General features: G+C 35.7%; 3 protein-coding genes across 4 annotated transcripts; 2 read left to right on the top strand and 1 right to left on the bottom strand.

The window, feature by feature from the left end:
- Positions 1-662: 662 nt before the first annotated feature.
- On the top strand, positions 663-7,877 carry LOC141818380 (chaperonin CPN60-2, mitochondrial). 2 transcript variants are annotated; one of them, XM_074705886.1, is made up of 18 exons: positions 663-846; positions 919-952; positions 1,074-1,205; positions 1,314-1,473; positions 1,769-1,944; positions 2,110-2,205; positions 4,432-4,536; positions 4,622-4,708; positions 4,783-4,872; positions 4,974-5,054; positions 5,146-5,214; positions 5,548-5,625; positions 5,699-5,794; positions 6,268-6,367; positions 6,510-6,613; positions 6,708-6,813; positions 6,910-6,988; positions 7,597-7,877. In XM_074705886.1, exons 1-18 carry the CDS (start codon positions 809-811, stop codon positions 7,706-7,708), a joined length of 1,743 nt encoding a protein of 580 aa, XP_074561987.1. In that variant the 5' UTR covers positions 663-808; the 3' UTR covers positions 7,709-7,877. The 2 variants fall into 2 exon arrangements, with proteins under 2 accessions (XP_074561987.1, XP_074561988.1); XM_074705887.1 differs by lacking the exons at positions 663-846; positions 919-952 and adding an exon at positions 991-1,007.
- An 8,825-nt stretch (positions 7,878-16,702) lies between these two features.
- Positions 16,703-19,714, top strand: LOC141818394 (uncharacterized). Its single transcript, XM_074705907.1, has 3 exons — positions 16,703-17,246; positions 18,659-18,980; positions 19,062-19,714. The coding sequence occupies exons 1-3, from the start codon at positions 16,711-16,713 to the stop codon at positions 19,278-19,280; spliced, it is 1,077 nt and encodes a 358-aa protein (XP_074562008.1). The 5' UTR covers positions 16,703-16,710; the 3' UTR covers positions 19,281-19,714.
- A 1,015-nt stretch (positions 19,715-20,729) lies between these two features.
- On the bottom strand, positions 20,730-21,227 carry LOC141818390 (uncharacterized). The gene has a single exon (XM_074705900.1). The coding sequence runs from the start codon at positions 21,225-21,227 to the stop codon at positions 20,730-20,732; it is 498 nt and encodes a 165-aa protein (XP_074562001.1).
- Between the last annotated feature and the right edge of the window lie 1,187 nt (positions 21,228-22,414).

Below are 22,414 nucleotides of genomic sequence, written 5' to 3'. Positions count from 1 at the left end.
TAATTTTTATAATAGGACTAATTCAAGACTCAAAAGGAATGTGATTCGATCCCATAAAAAATTGTTTATCGATCACAAAGTAAATCTGAAAAGAAAAATGATATGCTATATGAAAAATATAGCATGAAACTCAACATAACACACTCAACTGCATAGATGTGGACCCCAATGTATGAAGTATGTCATATTAAATTTCATGCTACATTTTTCATGTAATGTATCGTTGTTCCGGAAGCTCATCTAAAAACGACCAACAGTCAACGTCTTAATTTTTTTATCCTACTAGAAGAAAATATCCTGCTTGTAGTTAGAATTTCAACTCTGAATGCTTGGACAAATGATTGACTACTCTTTCATATTTTAAGCATTACCTAGAAGTAACAATTTTGATAAAGACAATATAATTTTAGAGTATTTTTTTTTTTACCAAAGTTGTATTATCTTAAAACAATTTGCATCAAAGCTATTTCAAAATAAAACATAAAATAGGATTTTTTTAATATTAAATTATAGAATTAATATTATTTGAATAATTTTTTAAAGAGAGGTATAATTTTGATAATATGAATACTTCTTTTGAATCAATTTGATAAATCAATAAAAAAAAAAGATTTGTTGAATTTGAATTGATTTTAGTTTAACGGCTTCGATCAATAGGTGCGGACTCCTTAAACCCTAGAGAAAGAAGCTTCCAAAGAGTTCTAGGGACTCACCAAGACTCGCTGCCTCGCCCACCGCCATTCCCTTCGCCTACCCTTTTGCTAAAGCCCGCACAGCTCCTCCCTCCCGATCACTCCCCCATCGCACCATGTATCGCGCCTTGTCTTCCCTCGCCTCCAAAGCTCGGTAAGTTTCATCGACCAGAAAGTTCTCTCTTCTAAGGTGATCTCCTACTTACTGGGCCTTTTGATTCAATAGGGTTGCCAGAGGCAGCAGCAGCAGCAGCAGACAGGTAGGGGAGTGTAGATTTTCCGCAGTCATGATTTCTGCTGTGCTTGGAGACTGAGGTTTTTTTTTTAGATTCGATAAAGTTTTGATTTTTGAATGTAATGAGGTTATGTTCGTGGCTGTAGATTGGAAGTAGGCTTGGTTGGAGCAGGAACTATGCTGCGAAGGATATTAGGTTCGGAGTTGAGGCTCGCGCTTTGATGCTCAAGGGTGTGGAAGATCTTGCGGATGCAGTGAAGGTGACTATGGGCCCAAAGGTATGTATATATATATTTTCTTGGCTGCTGTTGAGAAAGATCACACTTTGTTGTTTTGAGATTCGGTGATCTAATATTTGGCGTGTGCCTCTGCATCTTGGCTTGAAGGGTCGTAATGTTGTTATCGAGCAAAGCTACGGTGTGCCCAAAGTGACAAAGGACGGCGTCACTGTCGCTAAGAGTATTGAGTTCAAGGATAAAATAAAGAATGTGGGTGCTAGCCTTGTGAAACAGGTAGCCAATGCTACCAATGACGTTGCTGGTGATGGTAAGTCATTCCTCCATGGTGAAGTGGAGTTTTGTGTCTGGTTTTGTACTGTTATGGATATCAACATGACTTTCCTAGTTATGATTTTGTTCGTTGGGTTACAGCCTACTAGTAGCTTAGTCTTGTCATTGTTTCTGAAGTATAGTTAATACATATTTCTGTTAATGTCTTTGCCTAAGAGCAACTCTTTACAGTGTGAGTTAACTGTCACATATTCATTGAACACAGTCTTGTGCTTTATGAGATTTGGCTGCATTTATTTGTTATAATATGCCTTCTATTTGAATGTTTGCAGGGACAACTTGTGCTACCATCCTTACTAGAGCAATATTTGCTGAAGGATGCAAGTCAGTAGCAGCTGGAATGAATGCAATGGATTTGAGACGTGGCATCACATTGGCAGTTGATACTGTTGTGACCAACTTGAAGAGCAGAGCAAGAATGATCAGTACCTCAGAGGAGATAGCTCAGGTATTTGGTTCTGTGGCATCTTGAATATCATATTATTGAAGAGCCACTAAAGAGATACAACCTCATTACTTTGGAAAATTGTTGCTTCAGAGATCATTCTGTTCTTGTTTCTTTGCTTTTTTTTCCTTAACAATATAAAGATTTGAGTTTTCTTCCCTTTCAAAGGTTGGTACAATATCAGCCAACGGAGAAAGAGAGATTGGTGAACTAATCGCAAAAGCAATGGAGAAAGTTGGTAAGGAGGGAGTCATCACAGTCTCAGTAAGTCAGATATCTTGGTGATTATATTTTATGTTATTTTTGCATCAGCTCCTTGGGTTAATGTAGAAGCTGCTAGGGTATAATTTTTGCATTACAGAAATACTTAACCATCATTCCCGCTATGATTTAGAATATTACCAATTTCCTAAATGGAAATATACCTTTTACATACGCTTAGCTATATTTTTATCTCCCTCTTCTCTCAATAAACTCCTACTTAGATGACAATTATATATATTTTTTGTCTCCCTCTTCTCTCAATAACCCCCTTGTCTTCATTTACAATTTTTGCTTTTAGTTGTGTTTCCAAGAAGAGAAAGAGTAGGTAGAGATAAAACTGGAAAGCAAAGAGGGGAATAAAAAATTCTGCAAGTTGAGAGGGAAAGAAATTGTTCTCAAATTGAGCTTAGAATCGTCTCATGCTCACTAATAACCCTTATGCTATGGCCTAATGAACATTTCCTCCTCAGATCATTATTTATGTGTCTCTGCACCTTTGTCACAATCATCTCCCTCTGAACCTCTTTGTTCTGTGTGTTTCTTCTCATTTTCTCTTCATCTAAGTAAATAATACGAAAAAACTCTTTATATTGAGACACTTACCTTTTGAGCGTGTGTGTGAGAGAGAGATGCATACAGCTCATGGTGGTAATATGCAAACAATGATAAGCTGTCTTAACTATATGGATTTGGCTGTGTGAATTTCATACTGCTATTGAGCTCTACATAAGGCTACACTTAAATAATACGATTTCAGTAAACAATTAATAAGTAATAGCATCAATATGAGTGTCATATTTAGTACTTATGAAATAAATACATTTGTCTGAATTGCTCTATATCCACATAAGATGCATAAAATAGATGCTTACGTGGCTATCATCTTATCGACTTGTTGATTTTAGTCACTGGGGCTGCAGCCTGATCAAATATTTATAGTAATTATTTTCCACCTTGGTTTTGATAGATGCATCATCATCCATTTTGCAATTAACTCATTTCTTGTTGCAAAAAATGATTGTCAAACTGAGTCCTACCTGGACTAGCCTCTTGAATTTACCGGTCTACAATAAAATATATAGTCTCAACATTCAACATGGTTTAATGTTTTCTTGTGTGATGACTTGCTATTTATCAACATACATTTACAGTTTATATTCACTTTTTGAGTAAGTGTCAGTTGTCTTTTTTTTTTCCTTTCAAATGTCCTATCACCTACAACTGCCAATGCATCTTTGGATTTATAGCATCGAACGGTGATGTGATATTGGGTAATACTCACATTCTATTCAAACTATGTTTGATTAATTCTATAGCTGTTGCCAATCCATTTCTGGATACTTGTTTTGAAGTATGAATGTAAGGACGCAGGACATGAATATGGTGGATGTGCTTACAGATGCAATGTCAAATGTAGAATGTGGATAGTTGCATATACAATGAAGATATTGTCTTGGTACAATCATATTGGCATGATAAAGGTGTAGCTTTAATAGACAATAATATGAGAGAATAAATTGTGATTGTGCAAGCATGTTTTATAGATGGTCAATAGACTCGATAGTTAGATGAGATGAATCAATTAGAGTGGAAATTGTAACAGCTAAAACACTACTTAAGAAGGAATAATTTCATTATTTTAAAAATTGAAAACCATATAGCCTCATATAGAACTCAATAGAAGGATAAGATCTGTATAATGGACCTCAAATAGTCAGGAGAGACAGATCTTGATGATGTGATGATGAGATCAAATAATTTGTGAGTGTATCCGACATAGCCTAAGAATTATTCTCTGGTATGATTTTTGGCAGATTCTTATTGACGGCATTGGAAAAGTATAAACATGTGTGATGTGTTTAACTTATGGTTCAAAATAAAATTAAGTTACTGATCAATAACACTAAATTCTTTGATCAATATAGCATTGGATGTTGAAGATGAATAACAGTTATGCATATACGCCTATTGTCTTACTATTTTTGCACACGAATAGTTGACTTGATGAAGAAAAATGTCTAACCTTAAGGCATGGAAGTGTTATAATTTTTGTTCACAAGGAAATTAAATTATTATCTCGTGCATATACTTAGATATCTGTCTGCTTAACAAATCTTGTTAAACTTTATCTTTTTTTAACAAGTTGTGTTTTTTTTTGCTCTTCTAGTTTAACCTATGCGCCAGCTATAATTTGAAATCATCTGATATCTCATTGTGCTCTGTTAGGATGGGAAAACTCTGTACAACGAACTGGAAGTTGTCGAAGGAATGAAACTTGACCGAGGCTACATATCACCATACTTCATCACTGACCAGAAGAATCAAAAATGTGTAGGAAGCCTATCCTGATCAATTACCTTTCATCTAGATAACATATCCTTTATTGTTCTGTGAGTCTCATTTTTCTAGTTTGCAGGAGCTTGAAGATCCTCTTATTTTGATACATGAGAAGAAAATTTCAAGCATAAATGCAGTTGTCAAGGTGTTAGAGTTGGCGTTGAAGGTAAAGTATCTTGATTCAAATTGCATTTACAGTTTATACTATATCTATTCACATGCTTTTCTCAATGTGCTCAGAGACAGAGACCTTTACTAATTGTTGCTGAGGATGTGGAAAGTGACGCACTAGCAACATTGATTCTTAATAAGCTTCGAGTTGGAATCAAGGTCAATTTAGCATTTTAAATCCATGTTTTATCCTGATTATTGGGAACCAGGTCAGCCTATCTTGTTATTGTCCTAGCACTGACCAGGTTGTGATTATGCAGGTGTGTGCTGTTAAGGCCCCTGGTTTTGGTGAGAACAGGAAAGCTAGTCTGCAAGATCTTGCCACTCTCACTGGAGGTTCTGTGAGTATCACTCTTTGCATAGGCCTCTGCTTGTTAATATGTTTTTTTAAATGATTTATGTTTGATTTAAGTCATTACTTGTATATTTTAGGTCATAACAGAAGAACTTGGGATGAACCTTGAGAAAGTAGAACTTGACATGCTTGGTACATGCAAAAAGGTGAGTGACCTTTTTATTTTATTATTTTTTTCTAAAAGTGTCTGTCACTTAACCTTTTTCCAGAACTAATAATAGACCACGTGAATCGTGATTGGTAGATAAATTTAATTCCAGAGCATCTGGGATTCATGTACTTCCCATCCCTATTGGTTTGTTTACGCATTGTTTTTTCTAGCAAACATTCGTTGCATATTTTAATGTCACATTAGCCAGCTGCTATTAACCACATCAAAATCAACCTTTTTATTTGTTTATATAGATGTACTTGATCCGAGTGATTATTATTAACTTAATTTTGAACAAAATGTTAAAACAAATAAATGGTATTGTCAGGTGACAATCTCAAAAGATGACACAGTGATTCTTGATGGATCTGGTGACAAAAAAGCTATAGAAGAGAGATGCGAGCAGGTTGGTTCTTTCTGCCTTTTCCAATGAGAATTTTATGAAGCCTTATTTTATTTATTTATTTATTTTGTGACAGATACGTTCTGGCATTGAATTGAGCACATCAGACTATGACAAAGAAAAATTGCAAGAGCGATTGGCAAAACTCTCCGGTGGAGTAGCTGTACTTAAGGTATATTTCTTCATTGACTTTTCTTCATGTTGTACTGTTAGTACTTTCCTTCAGAGTGAGCAGACAAATTATTCAGTATCAACTTAGGGGCCATTGAATTCTAAGTCAACTTTATGAAGGTTCCATCACTAGTAACATTAATAACAGTCTGACACTCTCAAATTTCTTTGATTAGGTTAAGTAGAATATTTTCTCAAACTTGCTCAAGCTATCACATATTCTAATTGATTCAACTTCTCTAACATAGAAGTTCATCCTGTTGGAACTTGTCGAAAGTCTTTATATATTTTCTCTCATTTTAGCCTCTGGAAAATAAAATGAATTAGGTTTCATCATCAGTTGGGTTCCAGAATGGTAAGTTTTGCATAGAAACATCGCCAATTGAGTTTTCTCTGTATAAAAAACATTTGTAACAGGGGAACTATCAACGGTTGCATATCTAAGTTGGCAATCTATTGAACTTATCTGTACAGATTGGAGGAGCCAGTGAAATTGAAGTTGGAGAGAAAAAGGACAGAGTTACAGATGCTTTGAATGCGACTAAGGCTGCCGTTGAAGAGGGCATCGTACCAGGTAACTCATTCGTCCATCTTTCAGGACAAATCTATTACGAAGGGTGCCATCACGTAAAACATTTCATTTCTGATGGTTCCTGTCTCTTGGGCATATACTAAGTCTTCACAATACTTGTGGAAGTAATAGTCTGCTCTTTCAGGCGGTGGAGTTGCACTTCTCTATGCATCTAGAGAGTTGGCAAAGTTGCAGACTGCGAATTTCGATCAAAAGATCGGTGTCCAAATAATTCAGAACGCTTTAAAGGTTTGCTGACCATCTCCTAGAAGCTAAAAGCCATGATTCAAGTGTTCTCTAATTGGACGTTCGGTTTCAATCCTTTCTGTTGTGAAATTTCCAGGCTCCAGCGCATACAATTGCTTCCAATGCAGGGGTGGAGGGTGCTGTCGTTGTTGGCAAACTCTTGGAACAAGATAACCCCGACCTTGGCTACGATGCAGCCAAAGGCCTGTTCACATTCCATTCAAGAGTTTCTTAACTGTTTATTTTCTGAATTTGTTTAACAACCGTTTCTAAAATTGATCTTTTCTTGTGTTGTTAAGGTGAATATATAGACATGGTAAAATCAGGTATCATCGACCCGCTGAAGGTCATCAGAACTGCCTTGGTAGATGCTGCAAGGTAAGAAAATAACCTTTTTTACTCAGGAATTTTTTTGCAATGTCAAAGAAAAGTCCAGTTGGTTCATTTTTCATTAGTTTAGTGTTTACTTATAGGGGTTGGAAATAAGAGAATATATTAGATGTTTTTGTTTTATTATTTTTCATTTTTTATTCCATTTCTAATCCATCCTTCAACTTATCTTTGACATGGATACTAAGTTGAAAGATGGATTGAGAGCTGACTCCTCTTTCTCTATTTCTTTGATAAAGAAAGAGGGAAGATGACTATTTAAATTAATAAATTCAAATATCAACCCAAAATCAGATATAAATTATATTTAACTCTTGTTTATCATCAAAAGTCAATTGGTAGAAAATTAAAAAGGCGCCTAGCAGCTTTGCTAAGGGTTCATTCATCTTTATCTTCGAGGTAACAATTGCTCTTAATTTTCATTTTTGTTCATTTTCTTGTGCTTCTGCCCGCTATGATACTTCCCTGAATCATTTTCTTTGCTCTTAGGGATGAATTCAATCGATTTGCTACTCGAAATGTCATTATTTGTGGTCTGGGACATAGAATCACATAGTAACTAATCGAAACCCCAAAATTGTTTTTGCTTATGGCAGTGTTTCCTCCTTGATGACAACCACTGAGGCTGTTGTTGTGGAGCTCCCCAAGGATGAGAAGGATGTTTCTGCCATGGCCGGCGCCGGTGGCATGGCCGGAATGGACTACTGATCTCACTGGCAGGCTGCGTTTCTTTGGTCCTGTTTCATTGTTAGGTCAGTGTCTGCCATTGTAGGACATTTTTTCCCCCAGCTGCCGGAACTAGTGACTTTTCAAGAAATCTTCAATAATATTTTCCATTTGAACAATGGAACCAATGGTGGATCTTGACAAGGTTAGATTTTCTATTACAGATTTAATTTTAGTAAATTATCATTTCATTTAGTGTGTATGATATAATTATTATTTTCAGGGTAAAAATTGAAATAGTGCTTTTGGCTTCTATTTTTTTAAAAAAATATTAAAAAGGGTATTTTATATATATTTTAAATTATTTTGGTAATTTTTTCAAAAGGGGCATGTAAAGTTTTAGAATTTTTAAAAGACGTATCAAATTTTAAAATTCTCAAAAGATACATTGAATTTCAATTTTGTACCGATTGATTTTTTGTTCTTTTTTTTAAAAATCTCCTTTGCATGCGTGCATGCAATATTTTTTTCATTCCTCTTAAATTAAATTAAATTAAATATTATTTAAATTGTAATAAATGATTTTTTAAATTTATTATTTTTATTTTTTATTTTAAAATTTTAATAAAAATTAATTTTTTATTTTTAAATATTTAATTATAAAAGAATAAAAAATAAAATTAATAATGAGAGTTGATTTTATTAATAAAAAATATTTTGATGTTGAATTTTAAAAATCAATATCATAATTTAAATATCAACAGCGTTGGTATTTAAAAATTAAGACAATAGTAATGTTGATGTGTGAAAAATAAGTGACTTTTAAATATCAACACCTAGCTTAAACATCAGCATTAACATTATTGTTAATGTTTACATCTTTTTAAACAATAGTATTGTTGAGATTTTAAAAAAAAGTAAAGCATGGTATATTTAGACTTTAAAGTAATATAGAAATTCACATGAGTTAGAATGAGTTTGATCAAAATTTTTTATTAAAATTTTAAAAATAATAAAGAAAGGTATATTTGAAGCACGGTAAAATCTACATGAATTAGAATGAGTTCAATTGGAATTTTCTAGGTCAATCAATTAAATTTAATCGAGACCTTTTTTGATAGATTTATGAGATTTGAATTTTTGAAAAGTAGGCATATATTGTAAGAAGGTAGTACAGTTAAAGTATTTATGATATCCATGGTTGATTTTGACAATCCTATGATAAATTATGTGTATGTGTTAAATGTTAAAATAATAATAAAAATATTTGAAACTTTCAAAAAGGCTTTAAATGATATGTTTTGGCTCGAAGCATGGGTTGTTGTGGGTTTCATCCAGTGATAAATGTAGATTTTTAAACGAGCTTTGATTTGACATGTAGAATATTTCATTTTGATATCTGAATTAAAAGTTATGACCTCCAAAAATAGACATTTGCACATAAACATAATTTATCATAGAATGTCACATGGACATCATATATACATTCTACACATTAACTTCTCCCATCTCATTGTAAGTTTTCAAAAATTTAAGTCTCCTAGGTTTATCAATAGGTTTCAATCAAAATCCATTTATGCACTTACAAAGTTCTGATTGGACTCATTCCAACTCATGCAGGTTTTTGCAGTGCTCGAGAGTCCAAGGGTGCTCTCTGTTGTCATTATAAAGGATTCTCAATATTGCTCAAAAGGTTTAGAAAATTTTAGACTATATCAATTGACATAGACTTATAACTTTGTGTAGAAGACTCAAAATTATTGGATAAATAGTAATTCACTATTTGAGTGTACATCCTTATGTATTTGATTGGATCTTAAATTCATTTATTGAATGCCCACAATACGATTCATAATATAAGAGAATTTATAATTGGATCACAACTAGTGAACATCTCTACATGTGCAATTATGAATGTATTGAAATTATCCCTAGTCGATAAATTGATGAGTATGAACGTTATCGATTCTGTTGAGACTAGCATGTTTTAAACTCCTTGGTTTACTAAATAGTTGTTCTTACTAGCTGGAAGATATTGAATGTTGAGAATTAAACGTGGATGCTAGTTAAAGGTAACTAGTTCATTGGAATGACCTGTCATGAGACTTCATATGATTTTATGCATATAGAGATATGTCAATAAAGATCTCAATGCAGTTTAAGTGTGAGTTTCTTTTGACTTGTGGTATTCAAGTCATCTTGGTCATGGAGACTTATACTTTGACATCTTAAGCAAACATCTCTAAGGAGGTGTGGACCCGGGATGATTGAGTGTAAGTCGAAGTGCCCAAAAGTGTTTGGATAGCTTACAGAGGATTCATAGCTCACTTGAAAAAGGAGATGTATACCTTGCGACCGTTTGTCAGGATTGTTACTTGAAGTCTTTGGCCAAAGCATTGCATGTCAAGAGTATGATACTCTTAGACACATATATAAGTAACTTGAATCCATAAGATAAGAAAACTTGGGCTAGATAGTCAGCCTAGTGGGGACTGACCATAGATCTTCCTAAACTAAGTGAGTATAAGACGGTGAAAGGAACGAGACACGTTTCATTGTAGCTGCTGAAGGTTTAGAAAATAGTTCTGGAATTAATCGTTGATTTTTCAATCAATTGGAGGTCATGATGTACTACTAGGTGTCACTCATGATCGTTCCGTAATTAATAGTTAATTACTGATGATCCAACATAGTCGGGAACCTATTGGATCATACGCACTATAAGTTTCTCTAAATAACTTAAAACGAGTTTGAAAATTAGATTCTCAAATCGAGAGAAATAAAGTCTGGTTTGACTACACGAAGGGTAAAGATAATGGACTTCGTCTTATGAAGATGAAATGAACCAAATTAATTTGGTTCTAATGGAAGAGATTTTGGTAGATCGGAAGCGATGATGGGTTTTCGTCTTGTGAAGACGAAATAAACTAAATTGGTTTGGTTCAAATCGAAGATGTTTTGATTATAGAATCAAATGGTTTGGTTTTGAACTAAACTTAAGTTAATCGGAATATGAGTTTTAGGTATTGAGCTAATGGATGAGGTTTTGGATTAGATCCAAACTCAATAAGAAATTGTATAAGATATAACATTAAAAGAGGAATGAACAGTTGGATTAAATCTTAATGGTTAGGATTAATTACAACCATTCAAACCCTACATTCAATCCAATCCGATTTGCTACAGTTACCCGATTTGGTTCGCTACAATAATTAAAACCTAACCCTAAATCGGCTGGCTCTTTTGGGTTTTGCTCGAGTGAAAATCGCGAGCTTCTTTCTTAAGGAGCTCGTTGCTTGCAACAGAGGAGGAGATCGGAATCCCTAATCAGGCGTCGCGGCTGTTCTTCTCCCGGTCGCGGACCTTGCTTCATGATCATGCAAGCGCCACCGACCTTGCTTCCCGATCGCGTGGACAGCAGCCTTCACAGATCGCGATCTCTCCTGATTGAGTGCCATGTGAGAAGAAGAGCAAAGGAAATCGCAATTTTCATTGTTGATCGCGTCTTCCCTTGAGCGCCACCCTTTTTTCCTTCTTCTCTGTTTGCGTTTTTCCTAACTAGAAAATCGCAATTTGGTGGCTACCTCGAGCGATGATCGCTGACCGCCGCAGGAGAGGAAAGATCACAGATGCCTCCTCTTCTCCAATCACCCTAGCTGATGGAGATCCTGGCCGCCTATCGGAGCTCTTAGTGAAGAGCTTGTCCGGTTGCTGCCTCTTCTCCGATCGCCCCAGCTGATGGAAATTCCAATCGCCGACCGAAGCTCTTGGCGAAGAGCTTGTTTAACTATCTCCTCCTCTCTCGAGTGTTGCCAATTACGTGCGGAGCTCTTGTGAAGAGTAGCCGCTGGCCACCGATGAGGAGCAGTCCAGCCACCATTAGTGTTCACTGTTCATCGCCGGCAGCTTGTGAAGCTACTGGAACGCCGGACATGTTGCCGTAGTAATGGAGCTTGCTGCTGTAGATGCTATCCTGTGTTGTGGTCGGGTTCGTTATCGGAAGCTTGTGAAGTTGTCGGAGGTTATTTCATCTTTGTTAAAAAAATTTTAGTTGTTTGTCCTTCATTGGCGGTCAAGAGTTGACCACTGAAATCTATGTAGAAATATGATTGCCACTTGCTGATAGTTAGAAAGACCTCGAAAAATGATTGCGACAAATGTTATTGCGTGTTTTCGATATTAGGGTTTTCTCTCATATTGATCGTAGCTGATCGTCGGCTAGTACCGAAGACGGTGACGTAATTCATGGCTTGGGAAGCTGTCTAGATGAGAGCTTGGTGTGAATCACCAGTAGATGCGGAGTTTTGATAGAGCCGCTCGATTGATGTCAATCTCTATTCCACGACATCCGTCTGATATACGTACCTAGAATAAATTATTATTCTAAAAAATTTTAATTTTCAGTTATGTCATGTACATGTTATATCCTGCATGCATGTGTTGCGAGTATTGTAATAATTAATTTTAATTATTATCTTTTCTTCCACTGCGCATGTTTGTGAAATGTGTAAACACGCGCAATGCATAGGGCTGAACCTAACATAAATAAGTCATCATTTACTATTTTAAGGCCCTCCCAGCAGTGTTCAAAACGATTTGAAACTTTTAGAATAATATGATGTTGGTTTCTGAAGGCCAGCACCACAATGGTATTGATCTTCGAAAATAATGCCACAGTGTGTGAGAAGAACCAACACTATGATGCTGGTTTCAGAAGACTAACACCATTGTAGTATTGGTCTTCAGAAATCAGAAACCAACACCACAGTGATGTTTATCTTTGAAAATCAATGTTACAGTGTATGAAAAGATCCAATACTATGGTGTTGATCTTCAAAAATCAACAACACGTACAATTTGTGCTAGTTGGCACACGATTATAATTTTGCTTATGTATTTTAGAACTAGGATTTGACATCATATATACATTCTACATATTGACTTCTCTCATTGATGAGTTAGAGTTTTATTACTTTTTAATCGATTCAAATTTTGGATTTTTGCATGAAAATAATTATTTATTGAATCGATTTGACTTTAATTGTCCTATATTGCATGATTTAAGGCTTGATATAATTTTTGTGATTTAATGGTGAATTTTTGGCATTAATTGGATTTTAATTGATTTTAGGGCTAAATCGAACCCGACTCGAGCTCAACCGCGGTCAAATCAAGTCAAATTTGCCAAATTGATCAAGCCAACATGGAGGACATGATCTAGATCGAGCCTGATCAAAATCCCTGAAATTTTCACAAACCCTAAGCTGCCCTAAAGCCCAGATCAAAGCTCCATCACAGGATTAAAAATGGACGGCCTAGATTGCTTGATTAATCAGCCGTATATAAGTCAAGTGATTAATCGATGAACAGTGACTCGCCGTCACTGTTCATCGTCTCTCCCTCGGAACTGCTCTGTTGAGAAGCGTACCAAACGGCGAGCTCCCGTCCAATTCCTCCATTTCCGTTGCAATCCTCCATCCCTGAGAAGCTTCAATCCGGTTGATTGGGTATAAATCGGCGACCGGACGGCGCGCGACGGCGGGGATTCTTCCGGCGGCGTCGAACTCTGTTTCGTCCAAATCCGGCGAGCTGTTGAGAAATCCGAAGCCGCAACTTGAAGAGGGGTTCTCTGAAGGGTGCGGAACACATCCAAGGCTTCAGTACGTTCGCCGGCACAAGGAGGAGGAGAGAACTCTGGTTTTGCCAGCTGAAAATAGCCTCTGCCGAACTCTGTTTATAACAGGAGAGGGTTTCTTCGGTTTTACTGGGTTCGGGCACGCGAGGAAACAACACCAGCGGCTAAATTGAAGTCTCCAAAGGGATTGTTGAAGCTACATATATTGCTAGATTCGACGGTTTGTTGACGCCAAATTGAGGAAACAAAGGAAAAGGGATGGTTTGGATGTTTAGTTTCTGATTTTGCAGCTTCCGATAGTTCCTGTTCTTTCCGATTTCTGAATGTTTCAATTAGAATTGAACTCTTAGCAACCTTGTGATTTGTGGTTAGCTATGTTTGAATTCAAATAGTTAGATTGATTCATCAGTTTGGGTAATCGAGTTTTCTTAGCTTAAATTCCTTGCTTGAAATCGGTTTCTGATAACTTGGCTACTGTTCGTGCCATTTTTCAGCTTCGTGCCAAAGTGAATCCCAATTATCAGATTTTGTGTTTGATAGGTCTAAGCTAGGTTTTAGCTGTTTCTTAAGCAAATTTGGATAGCCATTTGAAAAAAATCCAATTTACACTTCACAATTAGATATGGCATGTTTAATGGTTAGATTCATATGTTTGATACTTTGAATTGAATTGCATTGCTAGATTAGGAGTTAAATTCATTCCAATAGCATTCTAATTTCGTTAAGCCATTTATTTACCGATTTTAATTTGCATTTCATTTCAAAAAATATCAAAACTCCCATTTTTATAGAAAACCCCAAAAATACGACTCGAAAGCTCAAGATAATCGATTTTCTACTAACCTTGGAAAAACATGACTCGAGGCCCCTATACTTGCTTGTTTGTACTTATCGTGGGTTTTCGAAATTATAAATTCTAATTTGCAACCCTACTCGTGACATTGCATAGCAGATCTAGGGTTGCTACTCATCTCATTGCAAGTTTTCATAAATCTAAGTCTCCTAGGTCCATTAATGGATTTCAATCAAAATTTATTGATGAACTTAAAAGCTTTGATCGGGCTCATTTCAACTCATGTAGGTTTCTGCAGTGTCCGGAAGTCCAAGGGTGTCTTCGTTATCATCGTTAAGGATTTCTAATATTGTTCAAACGATTTAGAAAAGTTTTAGACTTTATGCCAATTGACACATGCCTATAATTTCATATAGGAGACTCAATATTAGAATTTCTCACTATATTTACTTTCTACACACTTCACACTTCTATTTCATTATAAAATTTTAAAAATTCAAGTCATCTAGGTTCATCAATGAGTTTTGATCAAAATCTATTAATAAACCTAGAGAGCTCCAATTGAATCTATTCCAAATTCTATGGGTATATTAGGTGAACTTAGTCCAAATAAACTCTCGTTTACTATTTTAAGGCTCTTACAACAATGCTTAAAATGATTTGAAACTTTTAAAATATTATAATGTTTGATTTTTGAAGACTGAACCACAGTCTAGTGGTGATAAGAATCAACACTGAGGTGTTGATTTCTGAAGATCAATACCAAAGTCATTTATTATTTTATTATTTTTATTAATAAAATTAATTTTTGTTATTAATTTTATTTTTTATAATTAGATATTAAAAAATAGGAAAATATTTGTAATTTTTATTAACTTTTTGTTTTAAAATTTTAGAATTAAAAATAAATAAATTTAGAGGATTATTTATTAAAATTTATATGGTGTTTAATTAGTTTAATTTAATTTAAGAGGAAAGAGAAAAGAGAAAAAAAATATTATACATATATATAAATGAAAGAGAAGAGATTAAATAATCAACAAGGGTAAAATTAAAATTAGATATGTCTTTTAAAAAATTTAAAATCTTGATTTGTCTTTTTAGAATTTTAAAATTTTATATGCGTCTTTTGAGAAATTGTTGAAATTATTTTAAATTTTATTAAAGCTGTTTTAAGCATTTTTTAATTGTAGTAAAATTGCTCTATAATGTTTAAAATGAAAAATTAGATACTCAGGCTTTAATCAAAATGGATCCCTATTAATTTTGATTATAAGTAAATTAATTTATTTTAAAATTTTAAAATTTCTATTTAATGATTTATCATAAATTAGTTTTGAAAATTTTACTTTTTGTACTATCTATTCTTTTAATTTTTAAAATTAGATATTTATTTATATGCAATTTGACCAATTGACCTATCGATTCAACTAGTGAATTGGTGATTCGGAGTTTTTTAGATTTGATTTTTCGTTCAGTTTGATTGGTAGTGATTCGGAGCTACGCTGTCTAACGGCGTTTACACTGACGTCCCCGTTACGACACCGTAGCCCTCGTCGACGCCGACGCTACAGATCACCAAGGACTTCCTCAACGCTGCCACCAGCGCGGACGTAGCCGATGAATGGTGATGATGTTGGTGCCGGTTTCCCCCTTCTCCCGATCTGATCCCGACAAGATTAGGGGCGAAGAGCTCGGGGACTCCGCCTCTACTTCCTCGTTGTCCTCTTCTTCGTGGCAGATGGAGCGGGAGGTGGGCGACGGAGCGAAGCCGTCATGGTGGAGGAGGGAGAAGCGAGCCATGGTCTCCAATGGAGGGAAGTGAAAAGGAAAAGGAATGTTGATGTGATGTGAGAATTAGTCGAGTGGAGCGGAGGTGGTGAGATGGGAGAAGCTTCGCTGCTTGCAGTTATTGCTTTATTTATTAATGCAGACAATTTCAATTTAACCCCCAAAACTCACCTATTTTATCAAAATGCCTTTAAAAAAAATCTAAAACCACTTACGATTGTTACGATACTTTTACATAACATTAAACTATACTTTTACATAACATTAAACTCTTTATGAATGTCTTATTATGCTATTTAGAAATTATCTTGTCGGTTTGAGATTATTTCTAAAACTAAATGAAGCTTTAGAATTCTTCTATTTAAAAGATAGAATATGTCATCCTAATAGTTCCATAAGATTGGTCCCACAATAAGCCTCGGAGTTCAATTCTTATCAATATTGCCTTTGGCATTTTGTCTATAGCAATTTTTAAAAATATTTTAAAGTTTTTTTTTAAAAAAATTTTTTTTTTATTAGTGTCAATTAATGCACCACTAAGATTTTCATTTAGTAGATGTTTATATTAATAGTTACGTATAAACATTTTTTTGCAATTTTAATAGTTTGATAATTGCATAATTTGTCCTTAAATTAAAAGTATTAATTATTCTAATTGCCTTTCATTTGCATTTATTATTAGCAATAATTTTGTGTAATATTTTGAAGCCTTTAGGTCAAATCCATCTCCGCCGTCCATCACAAAATCAGAATGCTGCGATTTGATGCGTTATAATGGACCGTTTCGAATTTGGTCGCCTCTCGCTCCCTCTCTGGAGCTCGCCGATGGCGATGGCGATGGCGACGGCGACGACCTCGGCGATTGCGCGCGTGCGAAGCCAGCGATTCCGCGCGCCGCCTCCCTCCCCGATCGCGACCGGAAAGGGCCGACGATCGGCTGCCATCGACGATCGCGTGCTCTCCGAGTACCTCGACGGCTCGCTCCGCGTCCCCGATCTTTCGCTCCCGCAGTCCTTCTTCTCCGTGAAGTCGACGATCAAGGTTCTCCCGGAGGTCGATCTGTGTTCGATGGTATCTGGCGATGAGTCCGCGGCGCGTTGTGTGCTTTACGCGGCCGCGGAGGTCGGGGCGATGCGCGTGGTCGGCGGAGGCAAGGCATTGGCGGAGGAATTCAGGGCCGCGATTGATGTGGGCAAGCGGATCTTGAAGCCGGAGGGGGAGAGGCCAAATGCAGACATTGAGAAACGGTGGTTCGCACGGAGGGATGGAATCGTTCAGGAGTTCGTTTGGTATCGATTGCGGAGCCCGGAGACAGAGCGGCTTCTCCAGCGGACCTGGCCTGAATCGTATCCTGCCCTTAGGTACGTTCCGATCAAAGAAACTTTTACCTCCCCCTTATCTCAAAATGCTTACCTTTTTCTTCCTTTTTGCGATTATCAACATAGAAATGTTTGCCTTGTCGTTCGATTGACTAATAACGAACCCAAAGGCCTTCTTTAATACGAGTTTCAACACGAATTTCACAAATTTTCTTTTAGCGATTACTTCTTCATGCTATCCTGTATTCTATGTTGTGTTATGTGCCCTTTTATCATAAAAAATGTTGTCACTTTTGAAATCAACTCATCATTGTTTGTTTGTGGCTGCAAATTTGATTTCCAAAATTCCTATTGGTCAGTGCTAAATTGGAGTTGAATAACTGAAGGATTGGGGTAAGTTTGTGTCGTATGATGTGAGTGGTTTGAAACTAGTATTCAGTACTAGAAGCATCATCGTAGAATAATACAATGACTATTTGATGATGCATCAAACAATTGAGATCATGTTCATGTCCTATATATACATCATCTTTAATTACAAACGATAGCTCTATTAATACTCTTCAAATGACAAGTTGTTCCTGGAGAATCAGATACTCGAATAACTTCTGTTGTCCAATTCTAGTCATCAGCATTGTAGGCATATCCGGTCATGCCAGGTAGCTCTTTAAATTGGATATTTGAACAGATTTAGTGTTTGTGGCTTCTATCCTGCAGTATTTAGTATCAATCTTTCTTGGTTGTTGTTTCTTGCTAAGTATGATATTTCATTGCATTTGCAATGGTTTTAAACCAGGCTCTTTGTTGTAGCAATTTTGCATTGTCCTCATTCCTCACTAAGTTTGTGAGTGAAGTCCTGTTCTTTGCCTCATCTTTTAAACAACCATATGGCATTTTGCATTGTGTTCACTCCCGGCCTCACTTACTGAGATTTATGTTTAGCAAGAAAATGCTAACATGTATGAGATGGAGATTTCCATATTGTCCCAAGAACTTGCCCGAACATAATTTGTAAGCCAACTAATGATAAATTATTACTTGAATCATGTCTCTGCCCTACCCTTTTTTCTATTTAGCATTAACATGTAAATTTTATGTCCGCACATTCCCATTCATGAGTTGAATTGATTTGAATCATTTCACATACCCATGGCAACATAACTATCGAATAAACAAAGCTATAATGGTTCAAGCTTCAATGAATATGATTCAGTGCTCTCAGTTTCCAATAGCACATTTGTCCTAACATTTCTTTGGAAGTATTGTAGAACTTGGTCCTGCTTTCTTTGCTTGTCCCCTGGGAACCAATTCATTTTGCAAAGAAAAAAAAACTCGGAACACATAATGAAAGTAAATATCACTGAGAAAAGAAATACCAACAATCTCATTCCTCCTTGAAGTGAATCCAAAATTTTATTTTATTTTTTACATTGTAGTTATATTTTTCTTTTCAGGGACAAAATGGAGTCTGTTGCTTCAAGGCTGGATACTGTTGCAGAGTGCATTGCCAAAATTCTTTCTAAATATGTGACAAATCAAACACCCTCCAAAAGACTCGGCAAGGCTCAGTCAACCCTTCATCTGAGGAAGCAAGATTCCCCTTACAGCAGAAATATCACAATGGATTCCATTGATGCCAGATCACTGTACCCTGATGCTTTGAGTCTCCACATTTGTGGGGATCATCATGAATTCTGCATTCGTCATCCAGAAGGCTCTATGATTACCATGCTGCGAGCGGGGGACATTCTAGTTACAATCGGTAAAACTCTCCAGGTAATTCTTTGATAAGCAATATAATTTCTCATTAGTGAACCATGAACTGCTTATTGAATTTGGCTTTCTGGTGTGAGGCAGGAATGGTGCAATGGCAAGCTAAAGAGTGTCTCAGCCGAAGCACTTTACCAGCCAGTAGATGATTCATTTACCTCATTCTCACTCGAATACATGTGCTCTCCTCTAGTTTTGTCTCATGGACCTGATCATGAAACAAAAACAATCTCTTTAACCGATCAGTGGCTGGCGGTCCTTTTCCTTGTTTTGTTATACAATCTCTGTTTCTGTTTTTCCTCCTAGACCGCATCGTTCTTGCAGACTGTTCTGAAGAAGAAAGCTGATGCTTCTTCCTCTTATGATGCTCAGAGATGGCCTGCAGTTGTGTTCATATCAACAAGCAGGAAAGGTATGCATGTTTGAGCCTCTACAGCTCTCTTGTTTTCGCAACCTCGGATTGGTTGATCATGATTTATTGTGGGTTTGAATGGCCTTCAAGTGTGCCGCAGGCCATAATTTACATGTTTATGTGATCCTGGAGAAGAATTTAAGGGAATGTTGGATCAAGTGTTTTTTTTTTTTCCTTTTTTTTTTTAATTTTACCCCCTTGTTTTTGCCATATGGGAAATGGTAATCTGGAGGATGGTTCCTTCTCCAGAACTTGTTTATTGTTTTGTTCATTTATAAATTTGGATTGACACTGCTTCACGATGTATTCTTGGATTGTAAATTTGAACAGTGGATCATAATTACATAAATAATGTTGTTTTCTTTGATTGATTGCTTGGCACTGTGGCATTGAAAGTCTTAAAGTTTTTTTTTTTAGTTTAAAAAATACAGTTATTTTACTTTCAATTATTGACACTGTTTTAAATGATTTGAGGGTGTGTAATTTGAATATAATAAATAGGGAAGGAGACAGGAGAATATGAAATCGGATCTAAATCCAATCCATTGTCATCCTTAGTCATGCTTGGTCCATGTTGATCTTAGGATTGCACGAGATCAAGCCCACCCTACTTGGCTCATAGGTCTAATCACCCTTGCTTAGCTTGACTCGCAAACCATACTAACTTTGACTCGACACAATCCTATTCTCATTGGATTGTTTTTTTAGCTTGACCCAAACTAGGTCGAATAAGTCTGGGTCACGGGCGATCCAATCCAATTGCCACCTATACCAAAAGCCTAAAGGAATAATAATGTGAAAAACATAATATCGTTTTATTTGAGTTAAACATATACCACTTTCTTAGGGAATGCTATGCTCGAAATTTTTTCCCGGGATATAGCCGAATTAGTTAATGGGATAGGCTTGTTGAAGTGAGTCATCAATTTCGCTATTTTCTGATTTACCTCCTCACAAATGGTTGTGAACAACTTCTTGATTTACCTCATATAGATAGTTGTGGATAGCTTCTCGATTTATCTCCTTTAGATAGATATCGTGGGACTCGACCAAGCTTTCAAACCTTCTCAAGATAGAATTTGAGACCGATTATGTGGAACTACGGGGTGACGGATTCTACCTTTTATTGACATTATGTTCTCAATTTCAAACTTCAAATTTAAAGTAAACTTATCATTTAATATCAATTACTAAATTCGCATTGTTTTATCCTCGCACTTTCACAAGTTCTACGACAACACTTTGCGAAAAAAATAAGTGGGAGTAAAATGATAATAACAAAATTACGAGGGGCCTCTCGTAAAGGAAGGTAAAGTGTTGCGGAGTAAATTGAAATTTTTTTCTCAAATTTCTAATTTTTGTTTTTGGGAAAAAATAAATTTGAGATCGAACAGAATTTGCTGGAACACCTTGACGATGAGGCCGTGGAACTCGCCGGAGTTGAGCGACAAGTAGAGGGCGAGGAGCTCCGCCAAGTCACCGGAGCCGGTTATGCCGTTCTCCACGATCATCTCGACCATGGACTCCCGGAAGTCCCTCTGCGGGTCCGCCGACGCCTTCACCACCGCCGAGCTCCCCGCCAGCACTCCCTTCCCCTGCCACTGCGCCGCCTTCTTGCTCAGCCGCACCGGAGCGGGCTTGCACCTCCGGCGAACCCTTCGGCTGCACCCGACGTCGACGGGGGAGGCGACGACCGCCCTCTCGGCCTTCCTCGGGAGCTTCTCGCCGGCGTTGCGGCTCAATGAAGCCTCCGGCGAGGAGGCCGTCTTCTTCCTCGCGCCGTGGACGATGTGTTTGAGCTTGTTGAGCCAATCAGAGAGACTGAATCTGCGGATGCCCATGGAATCTACGTTGGATTCGATCGAGATTCGGATCTTTGTCCCAGATTTTGTACACGATAAATAGGAAGAAGAGGGGGATGGGAGATTGCGAGGCAGTGGGGAATTAATTCATATTAAAAAATTGCATGCTTCTATTAATTTAATTTATATGTTGTAAGAAGAAAAAAAAATTGTTTTTTTTTTGTTTAAAAAAATTATTGTTGGTGGACCAAATCAGTTGGTGCACCGAACAAGGGTGGAAGGGCATGGCTTCCTCCAACATAATCAGAGAGATGTAACGGTTGTATCGAATATGGACTCTATATTTGGAAGATATGCGTGTATAGTTAAGTTGGTTAGTAGCAAATTTGTAAAAGAAGGCAAGGGTTCGAATTTTGATTGAGCAATATTTTCTTTCGTCGTGATAACTGAGTTTCTCGATTTACCTCCTCATAGATTCGTGGGATTGTGATAAAGATAATTTTGCAAAAGAGTTAAATTTTATAATGTTTAAATTTATCGAAATTAAATTAAATCAAATTTAAAATAAATTAAATTATTAAAATAATTATTTAAGTTTAATTTAATTTTTTTATAAATAGGAACTTGATTCATTTAGATGCTATCATGCTAATAAGCTTTTAATGCAAATCTATTTGATTGTGTAATTTTTTTATAGTTTTAAATTTATTTGATTGATTATTAGATTGATAAAAAAGTTTATTTATTTATTTTAAAATTTTTTTTATTTATTATCATATTATGAAAATATTATCGATGAAATAATTTATAAATTTTATTTATTATTCATAAAATTTTTATTTATGAATATTAACAAATTGAATATATATATATTAAAAATTTTTATTTAATTTAATAAATTATTTAAATTTATTTATTTAATTAATTTTATAAATAATAAATAAATATAAATAAATTCTTATTAAATCGAATACTAAACATATGATCATCTTTAATTATTAAAATGGTTAAAAGAGTATTAAAAAAAAAGTTAACAGTGCGGCTTTTTTAATTGAAAATACTCTTATATTGTATAGTGGCTACAATATATAAAAATAAATTAATGTAATTTGATCAACATTTATATTTAAAAAATTTTATATTATTTTATATCGACTTAACTAAAATTATTTTAATTAAATTAAAATCACTTTAATATGATTAAAATTATCATAAACATTGCTTAT

The sequence above is a fragment of the Curcuma longa genome, unplaced genomic scaffold, assembly GCF_044706935.1.
Source record: "Curcuma longa cultivar G26 ecotype Majalengka, Jawa Barat unplaced genomic scaffold, ITB_CL_G26_1.1 contig_24661, whole genome shotgun sequence".
In the NCBI taxonomy this organism is placed as follows: Eukaryota; Viridiplantae; Streptophyta; class Magnoliopsida; order Zingiberales; family Zingiberaceae; genus Curcuma; species Curcuma longa.
Note: the sequence above shows the minus strand (reverse complement) of the source record. Positions and strands in the feature narration are given on the sequence as shown.

Coding starts and splice junctions, on each gene's coding strand:
- LOC141818380 (XM_074705886.1), top strand. CDS start 809: ATGTATCGCGCCTTGTCTTCCCTCGCCTCCAAAGCTCG. Junction 1,474..1,768: donor CAATGACGTTGCTGGTGATG/GTAAGTCATTCC, acceptor GAATGTTTGCAG/GGACAACTTGTGCTACCATC. Junction 2,206..4,431: donor AGGGAGTCATCACAGTCTCA/GTAAGTCAGATA, acceptor GTGCTCTGTTAG/GATGGGAAAACTCTGTACAA.
- LOC141818394 (XM_074705907.1), top strand. CDS start 16,711: ATGGCGATGGCGATGGCGACGGCGACGACCTCGGCGATTGCGCGCGTG. Junction 17,247..18,658: donor GAATCGTATCCTGCCCTTAG/GTACGTTCCGAT, acceptor TTTTCTTTTCAG/GGACAAAATGGAGTCTGTTG. Junction 18,981..19,061: donor CAATCGGTAAAACTCTCCAG/GTAATTCTTTGA, acceptor GGTGTGAGGCAG/GAATGGTGCAATGGCAAGCT.
- LOC141818390 (XM_074705900.1), bottom strand. CDS start 21,227: ATGGGCATCCGCAGATTCAGTCTCTCTGATTGGCTCAACAAGCTCAAA.